We start from the raw sequence: 23180 nt of genomic DNA, 5'->3' as shown, positions 1-23180 counted from the left end.
CTTTAAACTGCTGAATGTTGTTGTGGCAGAGAAGAGGTGGATAAGAGGGATCAGTTGATGGAGACACAGGTGTCAGACGGGCAAACCTACTAACAACGTAGTCAGAGATCTCTTCCAACGTTACAGAACGTCACGTGCCTTTTTATACTGAAGACAGGCTGTGTGTGTGTGTGTGTGTGTGTGTGTGTGTGTGTGTGTGTGTGTTTGTGTTGCGTGACAGGTTTCATCCTGTTTACCAGACTTTTTGGCGATCCCAAATTCTAAAGAAGAATGGGACATTTCTCAACTTCACTTATCTTGGACTTTGACCAAATGTGAGTGGGCGTTTCTGCACCATGTGTGTGTGTGTGTGTGTGTGTGTGTGTGGCACTTCGCCATTCCAGATGTCTCCTGTTTTGGTTTGGTGGGCTGACATGTTTGGCATCGGTACAGGTCACAGTGACCGGGCTCTCATCCCTCTACAATGTTTCTACAAAGTGAAATCTTCAGCTCACTGTTAGAGGAGCACATGAGAGAATTTGAAGATCTGTGATTGGATGCTTCCTGGGAGTCGTAGCTAACTTCTCTCATTCTGTTTTTATGTCAAAATAACTCCTGTCACTTTGTAACCTTTATTATTTACACACACAACAAACACAGAGCAACTTTTGCATTAATTTGGAGTCAGATTTCTGTCCATTTGTTGAATGTAAGTCCAATTTTTGCTCTGTTTTGGTTTCCACCAACTCCTGATAAAAATATCTGACTCTTTAGCTGCCAGATGTTCCACTTTCTTCACCAGCTGGTCTCTAACTGTGTCTGTCTGCTGTGTCACTGATACTGAAACACACAGTAAATATGCAGAAAAACCAAAACAATGAGCTAAAAGAGGCTAAAAGCTCCGCAGAGCTGCAGAGTTTTGTGAATATAAAAACAAATATTAGAGCAGAAAGTGTTGAATAATCTCAGGATCCAAAAAAGAAAGTAGAAATATTTTATTGACAAATATGAAATATTTACACCTTGTAGGTCCTCATAAGAAGACAGGAAGTAATTAGAATATAATTAGTTGCTGGATTTTATCCTCATGAACGTGACTTCATAGTAAATTTAGACATTTCCCTGAAAGAAAAGAGGAGATGAGTGACAGAGCATGAACAAATATTAGTGAATAAAACGTCGATTAAAAAACTAAATCCATCTGTCATGTTGTCATGTTTTCTCTGAAGAGTCTCAGCTGATTCTGTTGTCCAGGTGACAGTACAGGTACATGGACACTATCATGGCAGCAATCTGGAGAAACAATAGAATACAGATTTTAACAAACCTTCCTATGAAAACAAAAAAACAAAACAACATGTAGAAGTGAAGCTCTGAACCTTCAGTTGATGCTGAGAAGTCTCACTGCTTTTGAATCTGAAGATGATCTTTTGATTGATTTGATTGAGCTAAAGCACCTTCCTGGTTTAACAAGACTAGAGCTGCACTGATTGGTCGATCACCAGGAAATTAATTAGCAACTATTCTGAACATATATTAATCATTTAAGTCATTTTTTAAGCAAAAGTATCAAATGTTCTCTGGTTCAAGCTTCTCCAATGTGAGAAGTTTGTGCTTATTTAGCTGTATATCATAGTAAACAGAGTATATTTAGGTTTTAGACTGTTGGTTGGACAAAACAAGACATTTGATGATGTCGCCTCAGACTCGGATAAAATGTGAAGGACATTTTTCAGTATTTTGACATTTTATAGGTAAAATGAATAATTGATAGCTTTAGATCCAGAGTTCAACATGCATGTTGGTTGATAGAGAATACTTTCCCATACCGAGACGCTGACCTTACAGTTGGCTGATAAGGTTTTCTAGGCTCCTTGATATGCATTGAAGTACTGTCTTTCAGCTAAAGCCAGCACAGAAATGTTTCTGGTTATCATTATTCTTTTCATTTTACCTCTAAGACACCAATTCCTGCAGCAATGCCTCCCACAATGTTGGCGTGCTCTTTGAGGGTCTCAAGGATGTCTTCAAAACAGCCCTGAGGAGGAAAATGTCTAAATATAAATATCAGTTCTCTACAAATTGACATGATACTCAAACTGACAGACTGCAGATGAAGGCAGCAGACGCCAAACTAGACATTTACCATGTTTGTAATCTAATACTGGATTCCAGCATAAGGAGAATAAGGCTGCATGGAACCAAATATTCTGTCAGTTGACCTTTTGAATATGTGTTGAGTTAAAGAAAAGTTTGAAGAATGTGCTTCCTTTGTTTAAGTAACATTTGTCATACTTTAGCCATGCAGTGTGCTATTGTTTTGTTATCATTATATTGTATTATATTGTGTTTGTGCTCCATATCATGTGATCATGGTCAAAATAAACGAATGTGCAAATATTTTCAACACTGGTGTCTTAGGACTAGAGACAACCAAGAAAAAGGCTGTAGAGTCCCCTGTCGCTCTTATTTTGAAAATCCTACAATAACCAGAATGCATTGCAAGGTGTGTTTACAGCAAACTTTTGCAGCTGATGAAGAGGGATATTTCAATACAGGGAAGACAGAAGCAAGTTGTCCTGTAATTGATTGGCCACATTGAATAATAATGATAATAACTGACTGAAATAACTCAAAAACTATTGGACGGATTGGCACGAAATTTGGTGAAGACATTCATGTTCCCATCAGGATGAACTTTAATAACTTCGGTGACCTTTCATCTATCGCCATCATCTGATCTATACTTTGATTTATAACCAAACACCTGCACTACACTAATAAGACACTGTTTCTGATACTAGGGTGCTGGTTTTCCATCTCACCTGGACGCCGCTGCGCTCTGCTTCATCCGGACTGCAGGGGGGGCTGTTGGTCCAGCAGCAGATGGGCGGCAGGCTTCCTCCATTCTCCTTTTCAAACTTTGAGCCCATAAAGTCTGTGTAGTTGGTGAAACCGCAGCAGTTCAGCTGGGAAAGGATGAAAACACACCATCCATCATACAGCAGGACAACACCTAGTTGAGTTTTATAAATACTAATGTAGTTAACAAGAGCTTTGTTCCTGCGCAACGTTCAGATTTTCAGTTCTTTTGTGCGTTTACATTCAAGGCAGATCAGTTTTCAGTGTTTCATAAAGGCTGTGTGCACAGAGAGACTCCAAGAGGAACTGAAAACTATGAAAAATAAAAGCAACTGGACGCTGTTTCCAAGGCACAATGTTGCTTTGAGTTTTACAAATGTCTCTTTAGATGCTTTGAGCGCTACGAGCTGAATCCATTCACCTGAAAAACAGCAAATATAAGTGAAACAATCTGTTTGGTTCGATAGAATCAGAAATATGTTTTTTGCACAATACAAGGTCTGAAATTGCTCGGCGGTACAATTATATCTCGCTGATGTGAGTATAAAAGTTTCTTTTGCATTGAATAAGTTAAGAAACGGAGGCTCCCTGAGTTACCTTGACTCTGACTATTGTGAGCAGCTGATGTGAACTAACAACAGACAAAAGCAGACAGATGCATAGAACTGTGTAGAGGTCTGGCTTTTGTTTGATTTCAATTCAAAAACTTTAACTTTGCTGCAGACAGTTTATTTATGCTGTTGTATGGCTGCAGCTCACACTCCAGACTGGCGAAGGACACTGAAATGTATTTATTATCCAGCACAACATTATTATAGAGAGTACGTTTAATTAGACAGAAGTGCACTATGTTCATACTTGAAAAGCTACAAAATGTCATGAAGTACACCAGATTAAAATGATGAATGAATGTTTTAGTAGTTTCACTGATGTCTTGTATCATTTCCTGTTCTTACAAAATAGTAAAATATATGTTTCTTGTACATTAACTGCCAAAACAGTGCACTGACAACATTAATACCTACTGTAGTGCACGTGTTACGGTGTGAAATTTGTACAGCTTTGTTGAAAACGCCTCAAATGCATCTCAGATGAGTCGGGGAAAATAGTTTCTGTGTGCAACCATAGCAGCACAAGATGTCAATAATGTAACTAACATAAATAAAATACACTTGTTAACTTTGATGAATTACACATCTGCAGCAGGTTTTATGTTTTCATAGAGAGGAACTGAAATGAAAAAATGGCTTTAGGAAGGTTGGAAATCAATCTCAAACTCAAGATGTTTGGAAAAAAGTCAATATGTAGGTCATATTTAGAGACTATATTATGCATATGGGTATAGAAGTATAAATGTCCTCATGTTGTACACAGACAGTATGACTTGTTTTGGATCTAAGAAGATATTTTTCAGGACTGCGGTCATACTGTACCTCTGTCATGGTGCTGTTCCAGATCTTAGTGACCACAGGATCACTGCCGTAATCATTCTGTAAAGCAGGAGTCACCCACGCTCTGAGGATCCCCTCAGCCTGAGGAAAACACACACACACACAAAGTTTTTAGGACTTGAGGCATGTATAAAGTAGGGGTGTGCCCGAATACAAATACATTATTCAGCAAAGCACAAATAGTGGGTTTTATACGAATATTTGTTTCATACAAATATTTTAAAATCTGGGAGACTCCAGTTCAAGACCCAATGTGGGGACCTCCTTCTTAGGGTAGTTTATTCATGAACACTTATTGTTGAACACTTTTTATAAAATTAAAAGTGTCATAAAAACAAAAACAGGATTTTTAAGCCTCTTTCCACTTTTATTCGAATACAAATACAGATACAAATAATTTTGCTGCCTCAATAAATACAGATACAAATACAAATACTGGGCTCTCTGCACATCCCTAGTATAAAGTTTTAACCTTCAAACGTACATTAAAATAAATGAGGTTGTACAATAAGAAAATCAATTTTTTTTTTTTTTTTTAATTATTTTGTTTTTGTTGTTGTTTTGTTTGGTTTATTGTCTGGTTCTTTTGTTTTTCCCATTTGTCTTGTCCCATGTCATATGTGTTTTATTGTTAATCACTTATCTTGTATTATCAATACAAAAAGAAAACAAATGTTCTCACTTTCCAATATAAGTACGTTTCTAAAAATGTCCAAAAGATGTCCTGACAAAAAAAGAAATTTTCCACAAATGTCTTCACTTTTCTAAGATGACAGACTGTCGGACTGCAGACATACTGTTCCTCTGAAATGACCTCACTGTCCAAAAAATGTGCTTACTTTCCAAAATACATAAACTAACTACAGCGGTGGAAGAAGTATTTTATTTAAGTAAAAGTAACAACACCACAATGGAAAAATACTCCAATACAAGTAAAAATCCTCCATTCAAACTCTTACTTAGCATATTGTTGGCAAAATGTACTTAAGGTATCAAAAGTAAAAGTAGTTATTATGCATTATGGCTTCATTTAGGTTGTTATATTTATCATATGGATATTATTGGAATATGAATACTGATTTTATTGATTGATACACGTAAGCAGCATTTTAATGTTTTCAAAGTACTGCTGAGTAGTCTCACCTACATAACAATACATATTTTATAAGCTGATGATTTTACATATAAAATATTTATCTGAAAAGTAACTAATAACTACAGCTGTGAAATAAATTTAGTGCAGTAAAAAGTACAATATTTCCCTTAATGACATAAAAGTACAAAGTGGCATTAAATGTAAGTACTCAAGTAAAGTACACTTAGTTTCTCTCCACCACCGCTTCGCTCCATCACCAGTAACACCAGTGACCTGTTTCAACAGCCTCAAAGCTCTGACTTGTCTGTTTTAGAGTCCATTATGTAGATGAGAGGCCTACACATGCAGAAGTGCTCCAGTAGATGGTATAAAAGCCCATCACTGCCCCGCAGAGCTCTTACTGTCAAAGTCCAGCTGTCTCACACATCTACACACACACACACACACACACACACACACACACACAACACTATAGAAGCTCCTGAAAATAAAACACTGCATCTGATTTCATGGCCAGGGAAGGTAATTCTCTGGGAGTCACCTATTCACCAGAAATTAAATAAATCTTCTCTCACACAAAGCACCTGGGAAATAAACAGCGCCGGGCCTGGCACCTGGAGAGAAAAAATTGAGAATATATCAAAAAATGACCCCGCCATTATTCTCCCTTCTTCTTCTCCTTTTTATGGCCGTAAACGGGGAGCATTTACATATATATTGATGCTCCTGATGGCTTTGGTCAGGACACATTTTGTCTTGATATTCGTGTTTATCCAAAGTGCAAAAAAAAAAAAAAAAAAAAGGCAGGAGAGTCTTTTGTTGTGGAGGAATTCCTTCACAAATGCACAGGTTCTTTAACGCCCTCCCTCCCTTCACCTCCTCTCACTCAGTCTGTTTTTTTTTTCCATTTTGATTAATAATCCCATCGCGTACATTCACACAAAGACCCATTTGATGAAGAGGGAGTGTGTGTGTGTGTGTGTGTGTGTTGTCATGCACGTTTACTGTATTTGGCCACGAGTGTCCGAAAGAGCTTTTTTTTCCCTGTGTGTGTGTGTGTGTGTGTGTTTATGTGTGTGTGTGTGTGTGTGTGTGTGTGTGTGTGGATGTGTGTGTGTGTGTGTGTGTGTGTTTATGTGTGTGTGTGGATGTGTGTGTGTGTGTGCACAGTGAAAGAGGGCAGGCGGAGGAGATGCCCGAGGGGATGCTGGGATACATGCCACAATTAAAAGTGCCCCCCAAGAAGCAGGGAGAGCGGCTGAGATCAGAGAGGGTTATTACCAGCCGGCTAATTCATCACTGTCACTCGGCCCTGCGCCTCGCCACATCCCGTTAAACACACACACACACACACACACATGCTTACACACTGATATGAACCCTTGCAAACAAACACACATACACATATAGGGTGGACAGGCAGGACAAAGCCTGCACTAACACACAGCGCGGTGAAGCAGGAGGCGATAACACATCTATCAATACCGGGGAGTGAACACATTCTACACACACACACGATAAAAATCTTCAGCTCTGGTGTGTTATTGATCTCGTGTTACTCTTCACTGTATTACTGTTTTTAAAATGATTGTCGATATCTTTTTACAGCCTCTGTAGTGACTCACCGGCTGCTAATTGGTAATTGTTCTTAAAAGGAAAAGCAATAAAGGAAAAGCTCGTTAGATTCAGCTTAGAGTCGCTTTGTTATGAGAACTGTCTGAACACACATTCTCACTTTGCTCATTAAAAAACATGAATGGAAATGCCAGAATATTTAAAAAAGTACATAAATATAAACTTGTTGTGTCCTCTTCTTCTACAATGGTTTAAAGGTACTATCTAGAAAATCAGCGCCACCTACTGGTTTATCTCGATGAACCCACTAATATTAACATAACGGCCGTGGACAGAAACGCGCGTTAATCTGATTTCTCTTTTGTGAAATGTGCGATACATTTGAATGGAAATGTTGCTTGAGTAAGTACACTGATCGTCTCGTGTTTGTGATAGGCACAATTGTTTTCATTAGCGATTAATCGATTAGTTGTTTTATTACTTCTTTTGTCCACAACCCAAAGATATTCAGTTTACTGTCATAGAAGACTAAAAAAAACAGAAAATATTCACATTTACGGAAGTGTAACCAGAGAATTTCAGCTTTTTTTCTTAAAATAAAAACTCAAAATGATAATAAAATAGTTGGCGATTCATTTTCTACCCAACTAATTGCTGCAGATTGTGATGTTATTGTGATCCTGATCTTGTTTATATGTTACCTGTTCTCAGGTCTCAGGTCAGATAAAATAAAGAAATAAAGCTTAACTGACTTACTAACTAAAAACCAAAACAATAAACTGAAAATCCCTGTTGAGTTGAAGGAAACAGTTCGGAGATGTTGCTTTGATTGACACATTAAACCTAATTTTTTCCATTATTAATACAAAGATATAGATTATTGATGAAGCAGAGGTAATTGGGGTTAATCAGGTTACATTACTCGCTCTAAAGCTGATCTTTCCTCTTCCTGATGAGGAATTAAAGCCAAACAGTAATCTGTATTGGATTACGTTTCTAGAAAACCTTCCTTAAGCAGACACGGAACGACAGCGTGATTCATTAAATGCCACATCACATCTCTTCCATTAATCCAGTGTGAAGTCCATATCAGCCCCAGTAATAAATCTCCACCATGGTCACTTCCGAATCACTTGGAGGAGAAAGAACAACCATGACCACTGACGGCCTCTCATAATGCCTGCTGGAATTGCTTATTAAATCTCAGTTATTTCGACCACCTGAAGGTTATTGGCTCTTTGGTTAGATGAGCTGGCGGCCCGGCGGCCAAAAGGCAGATTTATGCTGCAGATAAGTAGAAGAGAATAGATTTATTTGTCTCCTTTCATTGTCTATGCCTCTGTCTCTTACTTATTGACACAGGCGGCTATATGTATGCATATTAGATGTATATTGCCCATATTCATTATTCCAATGCTATTGTGTTTACTGTGTCTTATCAAAAGCGGGAGATGGACAGCTGCTCTCGCACACTAGTCATATCCGTGATGAACCTTACGATGTCCTTTGTGTTTGTAATGAACAGATGATGCTAAAGCTAACAAACAGTGCGTTAAATTGACTCTAAACCATATCTGAGATCTCTTTAAGGAAGACAAATCTGTGAGTTATGTCTCGCATTTCATTGAGCTTTAGACAATAGCTCACACACCTCCCTCTCTCTCTCTCTCTCTCTTCTACACACCAGCAAGCTCGCTGTTGTTGATTTGCCTCCCGCCAGATGCCGTTTACATCGCTCGCCTTGGTCAGCGCTGCTTTTGTAAATGACAGGCGAGGGACGGGGGCAGATTTATTTCAACAAAACTGCCTGAACAGCAGCAGCAGCAGCAAGACTCCCAGCTCAGCCTCCAAGGACACACGCACACACACACAGGAAAACACACAACACACACTCACTCAGTCACGGCTTGGATAACAGAGAGAGAGAGAGAGTAAAAAATAAAAGGTGAGGGAGAAGTTAAAGGCAGGTCTGTACACTGCAAAAAATCTCATCGTTTCTGTCTGAATCATATCTCTCTTAAAACATGGATGCAATCTGACATTGTAATAAACATTTTATCCTGACACTCATATCATTTTGGTCAAAATAATTTGATTAATTACAAATTTGTTAGAAATTTGCTGCACTGAAATATATCAACTCTGACACATCCTCCATCCTCCACCTTGTGGTCCAGGTTTTAGTTTCTTTTGAGCTCATTTGTTGTAAAGTTTTGTTTTCATCAAACTTCACGTACAAAATTGAGGACAAAGTGGTATTATTTCGTCACAGGAGTACTGTAACGCTGCAAGCAACAGTTATTCTCATTATCAATAGTCCTCACAATTATTTTCTGAAAAAAAATGTCAGAAAATAGTGAAAAATGACAATCGTGATTTCCTGAAGCCCATATTCACAACAGATGACTTTTTTTGTCTGACCAACAGTCAAAAACACAAAGATGTTGAGTTTACTATCATGGAAAACTGGGAAATTAGAAAGATTTCAGCATTTTTGCTTAAAAAAATATATGTATTTGATTTCTGTGCACTACAGTAATGTCACATTTCATGGACTGGCACAAACGGTCATGTTTCCTCCAAATGCGTTTAGTGAAACCATTTAGGAACATATTAACGTACAGTCTAGGAGATGTGGCTGTCTAAAACACACAATGTTGTTAATGTTAGTTAATGGTTAATATTTGGTTGAGTTTAGGTACAAACTTGGTTTAAGTTGAGGAAAGATTGTTGTCTTGGTTAAAAGAAACGTATATTGACTGTTGGTAGGTGAACAGATGTGAGCAGCTGTCTCCAACAGTCCAACGCTTTGTTCAGCTGGACAAACATCCACCCTGAGACTGTAACATCACAATACTTCTGTGTTTGTGTAGCACTTGCTATTATTACTGTAAATTTAATTCATTATTAATTAATCAATTTTCACTCATCACTCCATTTTTATATTTAATGTTTTACTTCTCGTTTATATCATATTATTACTATTAGTTTCCCACTGATACTCATGTGTTGTGTTTAACAGAACTCTGTGTGACTGTGCGCTCTGTTGATCTGCAATAACTTCATTAAAATACCTTCATGAGTTTGTTTTTGTTGGAAAAACTCTATTATCTGCACTGTGTATGTTAATATGAGCTCATAATGACCACAGCAAATGCTTTTGTGATAATATGATTGCAGCTTATTACCATGAAGTTGGCTCTGGGAGACCTAGAGTATTATCACTCTGTTGTTACCAGAATAAACAGCTGGTTGGAGCCAAAAGTGGCAATTTGTGCCGCGTTCATCACACAACACAAGAGAGAGAGTACACAACTGCTACACACACTGCACGGCCACTAAAGGTCGCTCATGAACTTAACATAAACATCAGTTGCTTCAGGCATTTTTAAACAATCAACCAAGTCAGATGCTTTTCTGGTGAAAACACTTTTTGCAGTGTGTAGCTGCTGCTGCAACTGGTTTACCAGCAATACACATACAAACAAATGAAATTCCCAAGCAGTGCGGAATCTACTCTCCTCCGCTCATCAGCTCCTCCCTGCATATGGATGTGTGTTAGATTACTTCCCTTGCTCCTGGGGACTCAGATACATCCTCTGATTGGATAAAAAAAACTCCACTTTCTATTTTCTTTATTAGGATCCCAGTCTTCACTAACCTCCTTTTTACATACCTCATTTGAAATCCTTGTAATTATTATACGTGGAACTAAATGGAAATGGAGCACGTGTGCGTGCATGTGTGTGTATGTGTGTGAGGGGGACACATATGTAAATAGGCTGTTTTGCATATAAAATGCTTTAGCTTCAATATTCCAGAGTAATAAATTGCTCAAAGTGAGTGACAGTGCACACGGCCCCGGGCTATCCTGGAGTCATTAAGTAGCCGAATGTAGTGAGGCGGACATAAAGGCAGTAATTCAATGATGGCCGCCGCTATGATGGAGAATTTACATGGAGATAAAATCCAGAGAGTGAGACAAGAAGGTGAGAGGGTGAAAGCGAAAAGACAGAGAGGGACGAGAAGAATTAACCGACAAAGGAAAAGGGAGTGGAGAGGAGGTGTTAAAGGAACAGAGGGAGAGAATGTGATGAGGAGGCAGTTGAACATAAAGAAAAGAGGAAGAGGTGAAGTGGAGAACTCACGAATGAGGAGTAGGCCAGAGCCACGACTCCGGCTGCCACTTCAGCGATGAATATGATGAGGATGATGGAGAAGAACTGCAGGGAGGGAAGAAGAGGAGACAAGTTTTACTGTATTTATTTATGAAATATTAATAATATTCATTCACTTTTCCAAAATCTAGTCAAGAGGATAAACAAAAATTAGAGTTTTAGCAATCACTTCTAAAATTAAGGCCGCAAAATACAATTCTTTTCATTAGCGATTATTATTTTTTGATTAACTGATTATCAGTTTTTTGTCAATAAAATGTCCAGAAATAGTCCAATCCATCCCAGATTCCAAGATGACATCTTTAAATTGCTTGTTTTGTCTGATCATCAGTCCAAAATCTGAAGATATAGCAGCAATAGCAATGACCAGTAATATAAAACAGAAAAGCAGCAAATCCTCATATTTGAGAAGCTGGAACCAGTAAATATTTGGCACTTTTGCTCGAAAAGTAACTCAAACGATGAAGTAGTTGCCAATTAATTTTCCACCAATCGACTAATCGATTAAAGGATATGTCTCTGTTTTTGTCCAAAAACTATTAAAAACACGTCAATAAGCCACATCGCTGCACAGGGTGACATGTTCCTTCATTGTGAAGAGTTTGGTCATGTTAATGTGTTTAGAAACGGCTTCAAAGGTTAATAACAGCGATCACATTTTCAGTCTCCAGAGAGTAGTTCTGTGTAAGGCAGAAAATAAACATTTATTTTAATTAATAATTAAAATAATAATTTACAGTGTACAATGTAGTACAAAGTCAGGAGGTTGTGATATGTAGCACAACAAACTAACGAAGCTCTGTAAACAGAACCACGTTCCTGCACATGCTCAGTGTTGTCTGCCTTACACAGAACTACTCCCCAGGGACTGAAAACGTGATCGCTGTTATTAGTCTTTAAAGCCGTTTCTAAACAAACTAACGTGACCAAACTGAAGGAACATGTCGCCCAGTGCAGTGGTGTGGCTCATTGATGTGTTTTTAATAGCTTTTGGACAAAGGTGCAGAGGAATAAGATATATAAAGCTTTGGATACACACACAATACTTGTCAGCAGATAAATTCATTGTTATAGATATATATATAGAAAATCACCAGACTTACCCTTTAATCGCTTTAGTTTTTGAAACACAAGCAGTTAGATGATGAGACTGGTTATAAAAGAACCAACAGTTTATCCAGATGATCTAAACTACTTTATTTGGATGTAAAACTGGACGCAAGTGCACCTGAAATGTCTAATAATCCATCATTGCAAAGGAAAACTGTGAGCTCACAACAAACAATTCAGTCAACAATTTTACATTTACCATTCATTCATGTTTATAACTGTAAAACTTTCTAGCAATGTCACCATATTCCCAAATTATTATTACCAAAACTATGAAAATAAGGTCCAAGTTGTGATAAACTGGGAACTGGAGATGGAAATTATGTTTGTTCATTTTTCTAAGTCAAGCTTCACTGTTTAAATCTAACAACAAAGAAAAAATGACAGTTTAAATGATAATATAAAATCACATAAATATAAAATGATGTAAACAAAATCTAAAAAATTAAAATAAATTAAATTAAAAGGATTTAAATAAAGCTTTGTGTTTGTAATCAAACATACGTGCTCTTAAACAGCTATTGTTCTGTGTAATAATCACAGACTGCCAGTGTCAGTGAAGCTCAGCTGAACACACAGAGAAACAATAAGAAGCCAGCTCATTCATTCCTTTTATTCAGTCCATTACAGCTGTTTCTCATGCGCTGCGTCCTGCGCTGTCACTGCCACAATCTGCCGCTCTGTCCATCATTCAACTCGCTGGGAGATGCGGACACGATGGTGGCTCTACGGGGGGAAGATTCACTGCCTGTGCTCCTCATTAGACTCACTGCAGTGGACTGAGAGGTAGTTATCCCTGTCGTTAATGAGCGTAATAATACACACTGTTGCTGATACAGATGAGGAGGGAGGAGCGGATGTGGATATTAACGGGGCTGTTGATGAGCCGGGTGTAAATATAAGGATGGGTGACATACTGGATATGGACTAGCTGGGTGTAAAGCACCTCGTGAACACATGCATGATCATTTGTGATGTTTTACATCATAATATCAGTGATGACTGCATCATCTCACTGCTGGCTTTGTGGTTGGTTTTCTTCTTCAGTTTTAGCCACATTCAGCAATCATTTCTGATAAAATACACAGAACATATTTGCTATGAACTTCTGTTGAACTTCCATATTCCTATGCAAGCTGCACACTGTATTATGCCCCAGATCAGCGGTTTGGCTTGGTTGGGTGTGCAGGAATATGGAAGTTCTACAGTTGAGAAAATGTAGTGCCAAAGGAAAGGGCTGTCTGACGGCAAGGTAAAGCAGTGAAAACATTCTAAATATAGTGTACACTTAAACTGATATTGATTTCTTTATGTGGGCCTTTTGTTAGGTGGCTCAAATACATTTTGCTGCCATAGAAGTACATTGATTACTCCAGCCTGCTTCTCCAAACTGGGAGCATGCTGACCCAAATCTACTGCAGGTAATACACTGCCACATTCAACCCCACTTCAAAAAAATCCAAACTATCCCTTTAACATCAGACAAATATTGGCAAGAAGACTTGAGCATGGCAAAATGTTGGCATCCAGATGGGCTATCAGGTTTGTCAATAGGCAGGAAGTACAGCTTTCCTGATAGGACACATTGGTTAAGTGAAGCTATACCACATGTTAAAGTCCCCCTCCACTCAAAAATATGTTTTTCTTCCTGTTCTTTCAGTTGGATGTTTGAGCTTTGCTGTGCAGAATGATGTATGTGCAGAGTTCAGACTGGAAGGAAAGTGGAAAGTTTCTGTGCTCACTGAAAATTGATTTTTAGGGGCGGGCCTATGAGCATTATTTGTGACATCACAACTACTTTGGATGCCAGTATGCAACTCACACAAGCGTGATGTGGAAACTTGAAGCTTCCAGAGCACATACAGGTACACTGTACAGCAGTTAAACTCCTGAAATGAACTATACTTGCATATTCATAAGACATGACATGGACATTTTAAGGATTTAATGTGGTGTTGATACTGCTATATGTCTTAATACATGTCTGATCTTGCCTTTGCACCAGGTCTGATACACCTACCATGAGCAGCAGACACTTGCTCTCCTTGTGGGCTCCGCAGCAGCCGAGGAGCCCCAGCAGCACCAGCGCGGCCCCGATGGCGATGCAGAAAATGCCCACGTTGACGAACTGCATGCCCTGGCGGGAGAAAGGCCCCAAGAGGCTCAGGAAGGAGCCCCCGTCCACGGTCACCCAGATCCCCATGGCCAGCAGGGTCAGACCGCCCAGCTGCAGGAAGAGTCGAGAAAACATGACGAACAAACATTAGTGCAAAAAACAATGCGATGTGCATGTATGCAGCACACAAATCCCCTTCTTAAGGTGGGACCAGTGGTGTTAACCAGTTGGTTTTTCAGGGGATGTAATCCACACTTAACAACAGAGAGTAAAATGTCAATCATTTGTTTGCCTAGCAGTCATTCAGGCAGGGTCAAAAGCTCTTTAGGGGGTAATAGGTTTTGGAAATGAGAAGCCATCTTACATCACTAACCCTCCCTTACTATTACCTCTTAGTGACACCATGACACCTCAATATCCTCTCCTCCATTCAGAGAGGAGGATTTCTTTTGTGACACAGAGAGAGAGGTGCTGCCTCAGGCTTCACATTATGTATCGAGGCCGAGCAACAACTTGGCCTCTTTTTACCTTTCTGAACGAAATGACTGCCCTCAACCATGGCTGCCTTAATCTCACCACTCATGTCACACTGGCGTAACGGGCAGATATCTGTTTAGCGATCATCCCGTGCTATGCTGGTGGGTACAGCCAACCTTTGGGTTTACAGACGTAGGCTACTGGAATGGACAGTAAAGAAGGCATCCTCTAAAGACAGAAATGTTTCTGAAGATACAGGATTGTTTCTTTTTTGGGTGTGGGAATCTTAAACTTGGAATACAACGTAAGATTATTCGTAAGATTATTGAAACCTACAAGGATAAACTCCTCACATAAAACCAGTATTTTGAGCAACACTCAAACACTTTTGGGTCTTTACAGTCAGAGAGAAGCACGTATTGAATGATGGAGTAAAAACTGAGGACGATAAACTGGACTCTGATGAATCTTATCTGTGTTCTTGATACATTTTGGACAAAGTACAGCACTAATTCAATCAATGCATCAACAACAGTCATGTCATACTCACCACTCTGCTGGAGACAAAGAGACTCAACTACACAGTGATTTTATACAAGAACTCACAAGCTCACTAAAAGGTTGGAAACCACTGATTGAATCTTTAACAGTGTGTTTTGTTTTATAATATAATATGTTTATTTATGTATAATTCTGAATCTAACCGGTAACTACAGCTGTTAGTTTAATGTAGTGAAGCAAAAAGTACAATATTGTCCTTTGAAATGTAGTGAAGTAGAAGCACAATACCAGTCGAAAGTCTGGACACACTTTCTCATTGAAGTGAATGGGAAGCTGTGTCCAGACTTTTGACTGTTATTGTATGATGTAGCATAAAAAATGAAATAAAAGTACAAGTACGTCAAACTTGTACTTAAGAACAATACTTGAGTAAATGTACTTTGGTATATTCTACCACTGGGAATTAGGGATAATGTTTATTAGAAAATTTCAAATATAAAGGCCTGTTTCTATTATGAACCTGTTTCAAATGAAGTCCTCTGTGCAGTTGATGTAAATAAAGGCCACGGTTCAAGAATTTATGATAATTAAACATGCTTTATCTTGTTTTGTATTGATCTTTGACCACGTGCAACAAAAAGATGAGCGGTCAGTCATTTTATTAAGGGACACTCGGGGTGCATTCATAGAAATCTATTGACTGGAAACCGGTGAAACCTGCTCATAACAAACAAATTCATGTCACATGTTTCACATTACAGTCTGGAAATCACCCGATCTCTCCCTCTCTTTATCTTTTTCACTGTGATAATCTCTCTGCCTGCCTCTCTGACCTTCTCTTTCTCCTCTTTTCCACTCTTTTAGCCTCCTCCCTCCCCTCTGTGTATTCCAACCCCGCACTCCTCGTACTGAGTGATTTCTTCTTCTACCTTTATTCCTTTTCCTCTACAGAGAAACCATGTTTGAAACCTGATATTGTCTGTCAGGCTCCATCAGACTCTCTGCAGTCAGGGGGCCTCTGTGCTCTCTATCAGGCACCAACACTCCACATCTCCTGTCAGACGCTGACATCTCCCACATGGGAATCATCTCCCCCCTTCTTCTTCTTTTGTCTCTTTCCTGCTCTTCCCATCTATTTTTTACTCTCCTTCATTCTCTCCACCTTTCACTCTGGGGTTTCTTTTCTCGTCTCTTCAACCTGTTCTGCGCCATCATTACACCGTTGGCTAAATGTGATACGACAACCATATTCCCTCTCTAACTCTATGTCTGCCACCATCACCCCTCACCAGGTATAATTATAGCTGGCATGCTGTCTTTTTTTTAAAGATGGTTAATCCCTTTGATGGTGTGCCATATGCAGGTGGATGCTCTGTCAGTTGAACACCCACATGGCAAGAGGACTGGAAGTAAATCGGGTTTTAAAAGAGTGTATGTATGTACGTGAGTGGGTGGGTGGATGATGGAGGGGGGGTGTAAAAAGAAGCAGGGTCCTATCTATGGAGATGGGAAATATAACCTATTAGGGTTAGAGGAGAGGGGATGAATAACAGGCTGCAGAATAGGAGGCCATGGCCTCCAGAGAGGGGGAGGTGAATGGAGAGAAGAGATAGAAAGATACAGAGAGAGCGGAAAGAGAACGGGCTCGTCCCACACCAATTGAAATGGAATTGGTTCTCTTTGAAAGGCCTGGAATGAGAAAGACGTCAGTTGAGTATAAAACCCGTCTTCATGGGTCATATTACCAGCAGCAGACAATCTGATTAAGACGCGACACTCGACCATGGATCTGCACAGAGTGCATACATGGAGACGCTTCTAATTTCCAATGCATTTAGATTGGTTCCAAGCCAACGACAAACCAAAAATGGCAGAGGAGACGTCTACTCTGGGAGCTAAAAATGTGTTTCTGCTGCAAGCGCAGCGAAACGTGTGTTCAAATGTTTAGAGATAGTTGGCTGCTGGCATTGACAACTAGGCGACGTTAAAGTGTTTTCATTTTTGTATCATGACATTTCAAAATTTTTGGTAATGTTGTATTTTTCATGTAATTGCAGAAGACTTTTTTTCAGCAACTCAAATCGGTCCAATGTTGTGCTGATTGACAGTTATGTCCACAAACCAATCAGAGCTTTGGAGGCGACATCATCTTCCTGTGCCAGAATAAATGTGACTAAAAATGGCCAAGAACTTGATGACAGTTTCATGGCAGGTAAAATATTTTGTAAGCTGACTTATTGGATTAACAACTCTTAAATTTGTTTCGGTTTCTTTGACCTAAATGACAAATGTTAACTGCTTCTAGCAGACAGCAGCTATAAAACTATCAGTCACTATTTAGAGCAAAATAACAACCTTATGTTTTATGTCTAATTATTTTGAAGGTTTTAACGTCTTTCTTGGTCCTAGGACAGCCCTGTATGATTGCAAAGTGACATTTTACTAACAGATTTACTTTCCACTGTCATATTGCAGTGAACTAATGACATCAGTATGGAAATAAAAAGGCTGCATACTGTATGAGTCATGCTGACCTCCTACTTTGAATTCAGTTTCCCTGTGGGATAGTTCATCCCATAATGCTGCCATCTCTGGTTGGCGGTTAGGTTTTGGTTAACTGCTGCTGACTGGTTGGGGTCCAGGCAACCTGGTATCACGCCAGAGCGTGTAATACACCTGCCAGTCCACCATGTCAGTGTCACGTTTTGCCTCGCCTAGGCGTGAAAAGTACAACGTTAGGAACGTTTTCTAATATGACGACTATATCGGCAGTATTTGGCAGGACTGCATCATTTGTCTGTGCTTTCCAAATCTGTTACAAATCACTCTTAAAAAAATGTGACAACGCTGTGGTTAAAGTCTGGTTAGGTTTAGGCACAAAAACCACTTGGTTAAGGTTTGGGAAAGATCATGGTTTGGGTTAAAATGATCTCTTGAAGCATGGTGTGGGTTAAAGTTACTACTTAAAGTTAGGTAATCGTCATCGTCATGGCAAAAGTAAACACCATGACAATAGTTACGTTTTTCTTTAAAAAAACTGTCCGGACTCCTAGTTGGATGCGGGAAATGGTGGGAAGTGGTCTCCTGTAGCTAAATCCACTTTTTGCCATCCTATCTAGCCGTCCACCCAACCCGTCTCCTCGTAATATGGAAATCTGTCACACATATAGACGTCATCTGACCTGTGTCACTTCTCTGGGTTATAATTATTTCAACCACTAGATGGAGTTGTTGGCATTGAGTACAAATGCGCGTACTTTTCACACCTAGGTGAGGCAGAACGTGACACTGACACAGTCACTTTTTAATGCGCTGCACTTTTAGCGTCATTTTCAACATGCTGGGTAGTCCGATAGACTTCTATAGAACTCTCACAATGTATGAAATAGACGCCATGAGACCGACAAGGTCACAAATTTCCATATTCAGAGGTGGCAGGTTGGGTGGATGGCTAGATGAATAGATGGTAAAAACAGGACTTTGCTGCAGGAGACCACTGTTCATTTCCTGTTTCTAACCACAGTTCTCAACCCAAACCATGATTTTTCCCTAACCCTAACCAAGTGGTTTTTGTGCCTAAACTTAACCAGACCTTAACCACAGCACTGTCACACCATAAAGCATAATTATTTTTTAACAGTGATACTGCACGTTGAAATATGACGCTAAAGGGGTACATAGCTTCGGTATGTGATTAGTTGGGAGTGAGAACATGTTGGAAATAGATATGTCAGAAATGTAAAAAGAGATCACTGCATGAAGTGGAGGTGAATGTCGGATATTTGGTTTCGGAAAATTAGAGATAACCTGACGTCCGAAAGGTGTGTGTGTGGGGCGGAGTGTGTTTCCGACGCTATTCAACCATCCAACAAACACGCCTGATGGAGTATACCGCCCTCTTTACTGTGCAAGATGCGCACTGATACATATCTGTGGCTATTTTTATGTAGGTGTACATTAAATCTCCAAGCCCAGAGGTGAGTATGCGCTGATTACACTTCTTGTCTTGGTTCAAGTTAAGGTAATAGGAGTTGGTTGAAGTATTTTTTCCTCCACCATGGCATTACAGTTATCAATGAAGAATCAAACTTTGGAATTGATAAATGGATTCAGAATTCCTATGGTAAATTGATTTATCTCCTCCCCCTATTGAGAACAGATCTCCACTGGAGACAACTCCTTTGATAAGAAGAGAAAATAATGAAGTTGCGACACCGAACTTTGAACGCAGCTTTTCAGTGGCCGGTTGCATTAAAGCACCGTCTTTATGAGCTGAAGAGAATCATTTCATCATTCTGCTCTGCTGGCTAACATTTCAAAGGGACATCATAATCAGTGTGGTGCTGTGACTTTTAGAGCTGCCGCACCGGATTTATCAAGCAGCGGCACTGAGGCAGAAATAGGAAATGTGAGGAAAATGATGACTTGTGCCGAGAGCTTCATCTGTGACAGTGGGAGTCCAGGTGGGCTCGACTCGGCAGGCAAATTCAGCTTACCCATGCCAAAGTTTCTCTCCATTTCACAAACCACTTTAGTTATCGACATTAAGCCGAAGATGTCAGTGGCAAAAATTAGAGGCTTTGAAGTTAATGAGATGAAAATTGCAACGGTGGGGAGAAAGTGGAGGAGAAGGAGCATCATTTAGGTCTTCTGGATCAGTGATCTGAGATGTTTATGTAACATCTCTGTTTGCATTGAAGGGATGAGATGAAATGATTTTCTATGCATTGTGTTGAAAGGCTATTGTTTGTTTTTCACTTCCCACGCACACACACACACACACACACACACGACTTTTCATGTTAAGATTTCACACCATAAATGAACACCCACCCACCCTCCCCTCTTCTCCCCCCCCCTCCCCCCCCCCCTCCAACCTCCTCCTCATCATATACGAGCGTGCAATCAAAGCGGAATATACTCACAAAGATAAGCAAGTTGAACAAGACCATCATCAATTTGACGAATGTGAAGCAGCCCATTTTAATCTGTAATAAAAAAAAGGAGAAGATAAATTATAGCATTTCTTCTTTCATCAGCTGAGACCTTCTATCTCTCATTAACACACAAACACACACACAGAAACACACACAGGGCTACAAAGTCTACGTGGCCAATCTTCACATTCATGCTGTGCTATTACATCCAGCCCACATCCCGGCGAAATTACTTTGAAAATTACATTACTGACAATGAGTCTTAATGATAACACACACAGCTGCGAGAAACAGTAAAGATATCTGTTAATGGGAGATCTATATGGGGAAGGGGAATTAGAAAAGGAATAACTATAGAGTGTTCACATGCAGCAGGGTTATTTACGCTCAGAGAATACAGATCTTACCCTTTTAGTGTTTCTATCCAAAGCAGAGAAGCTTTAAACCACAAAAACAACAAGACACTTAAAAACAAGCAGACAAAAAAAAAGATGCAAGAGTTTTCTCAGGTGTTTTCAGGTGAGCCGGCGTGAGTGCAAAGACGTCTCTGTCCGAATATGTCTTTATAGCGATGATGTCCACGCAGCTGGAAGCCTGTGGCAGATATCAGAAATCTGATGAGTGCTTTTCCGGAGGCCGGCTGGTGGACCGAGCAAAGGACAGGGTGTGGTGCTGCAGGATACAGGTGAGTGTTGTTCAGGTACAGAAGGGAGGAGCGGCTCCAGTGGCAGCTCTGATCCCTGCAGGTACACGGTGACACAGATTCACAGCACAGGATCATCTTTTTCAGGGATTTCAGGTACGACAAGATGGATGTCTACATTGTCTCTGCAATAGACCTGTCAGACTCCCAGAAGACAAAACATAATCCTCAAAACTCGAGAAGGGAGACTCATATGAAGATGTGAAGTAATATGTTGCACAACATTGGAAAGGTGTAGTCGTAACCTCTTAGGTTGAAGTTGTCAAGTTTGGTTGACATTTGACAGCAATGTGAAACAAGAGGACTCTAAGAGTTGTACAAGCCAAGAAGAAGAAAATCAACATGAGTAACTACTGAAATCCCCCCATCCCCAATACTCTCTATATATAATAATAAAAAAAATGCCAGTGTGTAACAATTTACAGATAATTATAAGGGACTCTGCAGCTCCTCTCAGCTTTACGGAGCTTTATAGTGAGTTTCAGCTTATTGTTTAGCTTTCCAGGTGCAACTTTACTGTTTTGGTTCACTCTCATAGCATCGCTTTCGGCCCGCAGCAGGCAGCTGTTATCAGAGAAAAAGCTCTAAAAAAGCCACTGTACACTACCTGCTCAGCACCAAACGGCAAACAGACACAGTTAGCTGTAGACTAGCTGGTGAACATAGTGGAGCATTTAGCAGCTAAAGAGCCAGATATTTCCCTCAGGAGTTGGTAGAGAGCAAAAACAGAGCTAAAAGAGAGTGAATATTGGACTTACATTCACCAGGTGGACAGAAACACGACTCCAAATGAATGATAATGTTGCTCCGTAACTGCTGGATGTGGAAATAAGCGACTGTTTGCTAACAAGTTAAACATATCAGCTTAAAAGGTGATGATATGTCACAGTTGAGTTTCACTACTTGTTTCTGCTGAAAACAAGTGGACAATATTTAATTGGTCAATTAATTTGGCCACTAAGGGGCAGAGTAACTCCACCAGAAGTTTACAGACATTCCTGACTTATTGGCATGTTATAAAGTGGTTTTGGCTAATGTGTCAGCTAATAGTTTAACTATTTACACATTCAGAAGGCACAGAGCAACAGGATCATCCCACTGAAGTCATGTTTGTGTCCACTTGATGAATATAGATCCCATATTCACTCTCCTTTTTTCCTCTGCTTTGGTCTCCACCAGCGTCTTTAGCTGCTAAATGTTCCACTTTCTTCACCATCTAGTCTCTAACTTTGTCTGTTTGCTGTTTGCTGCTGGACAGGTAGTTTATCTGAGCTTGTTAGATGAAAAGCTGTCTGCTGCTGTTGGAAAAGAGGCTGATAAGAACGCTAACCTTACCCTATTCTGACGAGATTAACACCGTTACTTACAGTAATGCAAGTCATGTAAGACGGTGTTTAAACCACTGCAAAATAACAGAATGTGGTCTATAATAGACATGAACATTCAGCAGAACTACGGCTAAAACACAATAAAGCCATAAAGAAAATACTGGTACCTTCCTATCTGTAGTTGACAGAACAGTTTATTTGATGATCTCATGGCTCAGATTAGCAAAAACATTTACAACTTCCTTCATTTTCACACAAAAGTCAAATTTTACGCAAAACTGTTAGAATGTAGTAAAAGAAAAAGTTCAAAGTTGATTTTTTTGTCATTCAAGACCAAATACATGAGGAATGCACAGAAGAATGAACTTGCATTTACTCCATGCTAAATCGTGCAAAATAAAAACACAGATAAACACATAAAACATACTTCATATCTGTCAACAGCAGTTACAGTGCAAATGAGAAAATAAACTGCACCAAATGGCACAAAGCAAAATACCATCTGACAACATTTTTCAGTATGCATACATACGATACGCAGACATATTAACATCATTCAGGACTAAAAATAGCACGCTTCGCTGTGAACTGTGAAACTGTGAACATACTGACTCGTGTGCAATGAGCTTTTTAATAGCCATTAATACAGCAAATCCTCAGTGTTGAATCATAGTCATCGTCTGCTTCATCACTGATTTGTGCAGAGTTACGTGACCTGTCGTCTCGCACCATCACCGTATTGTTTTAAAATCATAATGCGCTCATTCTGTTAGTACATGTAATCAGATTATATAACATATTGTAGTTTTTACTGGTATTTATAGAGGGGTAATAGTATGCGAAAAGAATATATATATACAAACATTT

General features: G+C 39.5%; 1 protein-coding gene and 1 long non-coding RNA gene across 2 annotated transcripts; one reads left to right on the top strand and one right to left on the bottom strand.

Annotated features, from left to right (window-relative positions):
• Positions 1-963: 963 nt before the first annotated feature.
• LOC137187322 (tetraspanin-1) lies at positions 964-21217 on the bottom strand. The gene is made up of 8 exons (XM_067596139.1): positions 20690-21217; positions 20271-20333; positions 14272-14478; positions 11112-11186; positions 4275-4373; positions 2805-2948; positions 1934-2017; positions 964-1272 (listed from the first exon to the last, which is right to left on the bottom strand). Exons 2-8 carry the CDS (start codon positions 20325-20327, stop codon positions 1213-1215), a joined length of 726 nt encoding a protein of 241 aa, XP_067452240.1. The 5' UTR covers positions 20328-20333; positions 20690-21217; the 3' UTR covers positions 964-1212.
• LOC137188410 (uncharacterized) lies at positions 15166-15937 on the top strand. Its single transcript, XR_010929392.1, has 2 exons — positions 15166-15493; positions 15568-15937. It is a non-coding gene; the product is annotated as an uncharacterized lncRNA (long non-coding RNA).
• Positions 21218-23180: the final 1963 nt, after the last annotated feature.

Source organism: Thunnus thynnus, chromosome 8 (assembly GCF_963924715.1).
Source record: "Thunnus thynnus chromosome 8, fThuThy2.1, whole genome shotgun sequence".
In the NCBI taxonomy this organism is placed as follows: domain Eukaryota; kingdom Metazoa; phylum Chordata; class Actinopteri; order Scombriformes; family Scombridae; genus Thunnus; species Thunnus thynnus.
The sequence above is the reverse complement of the archived record's forward strand: the minus strand, read 5'-3'. Positions and strand labels throughout refer to the sequence as shown.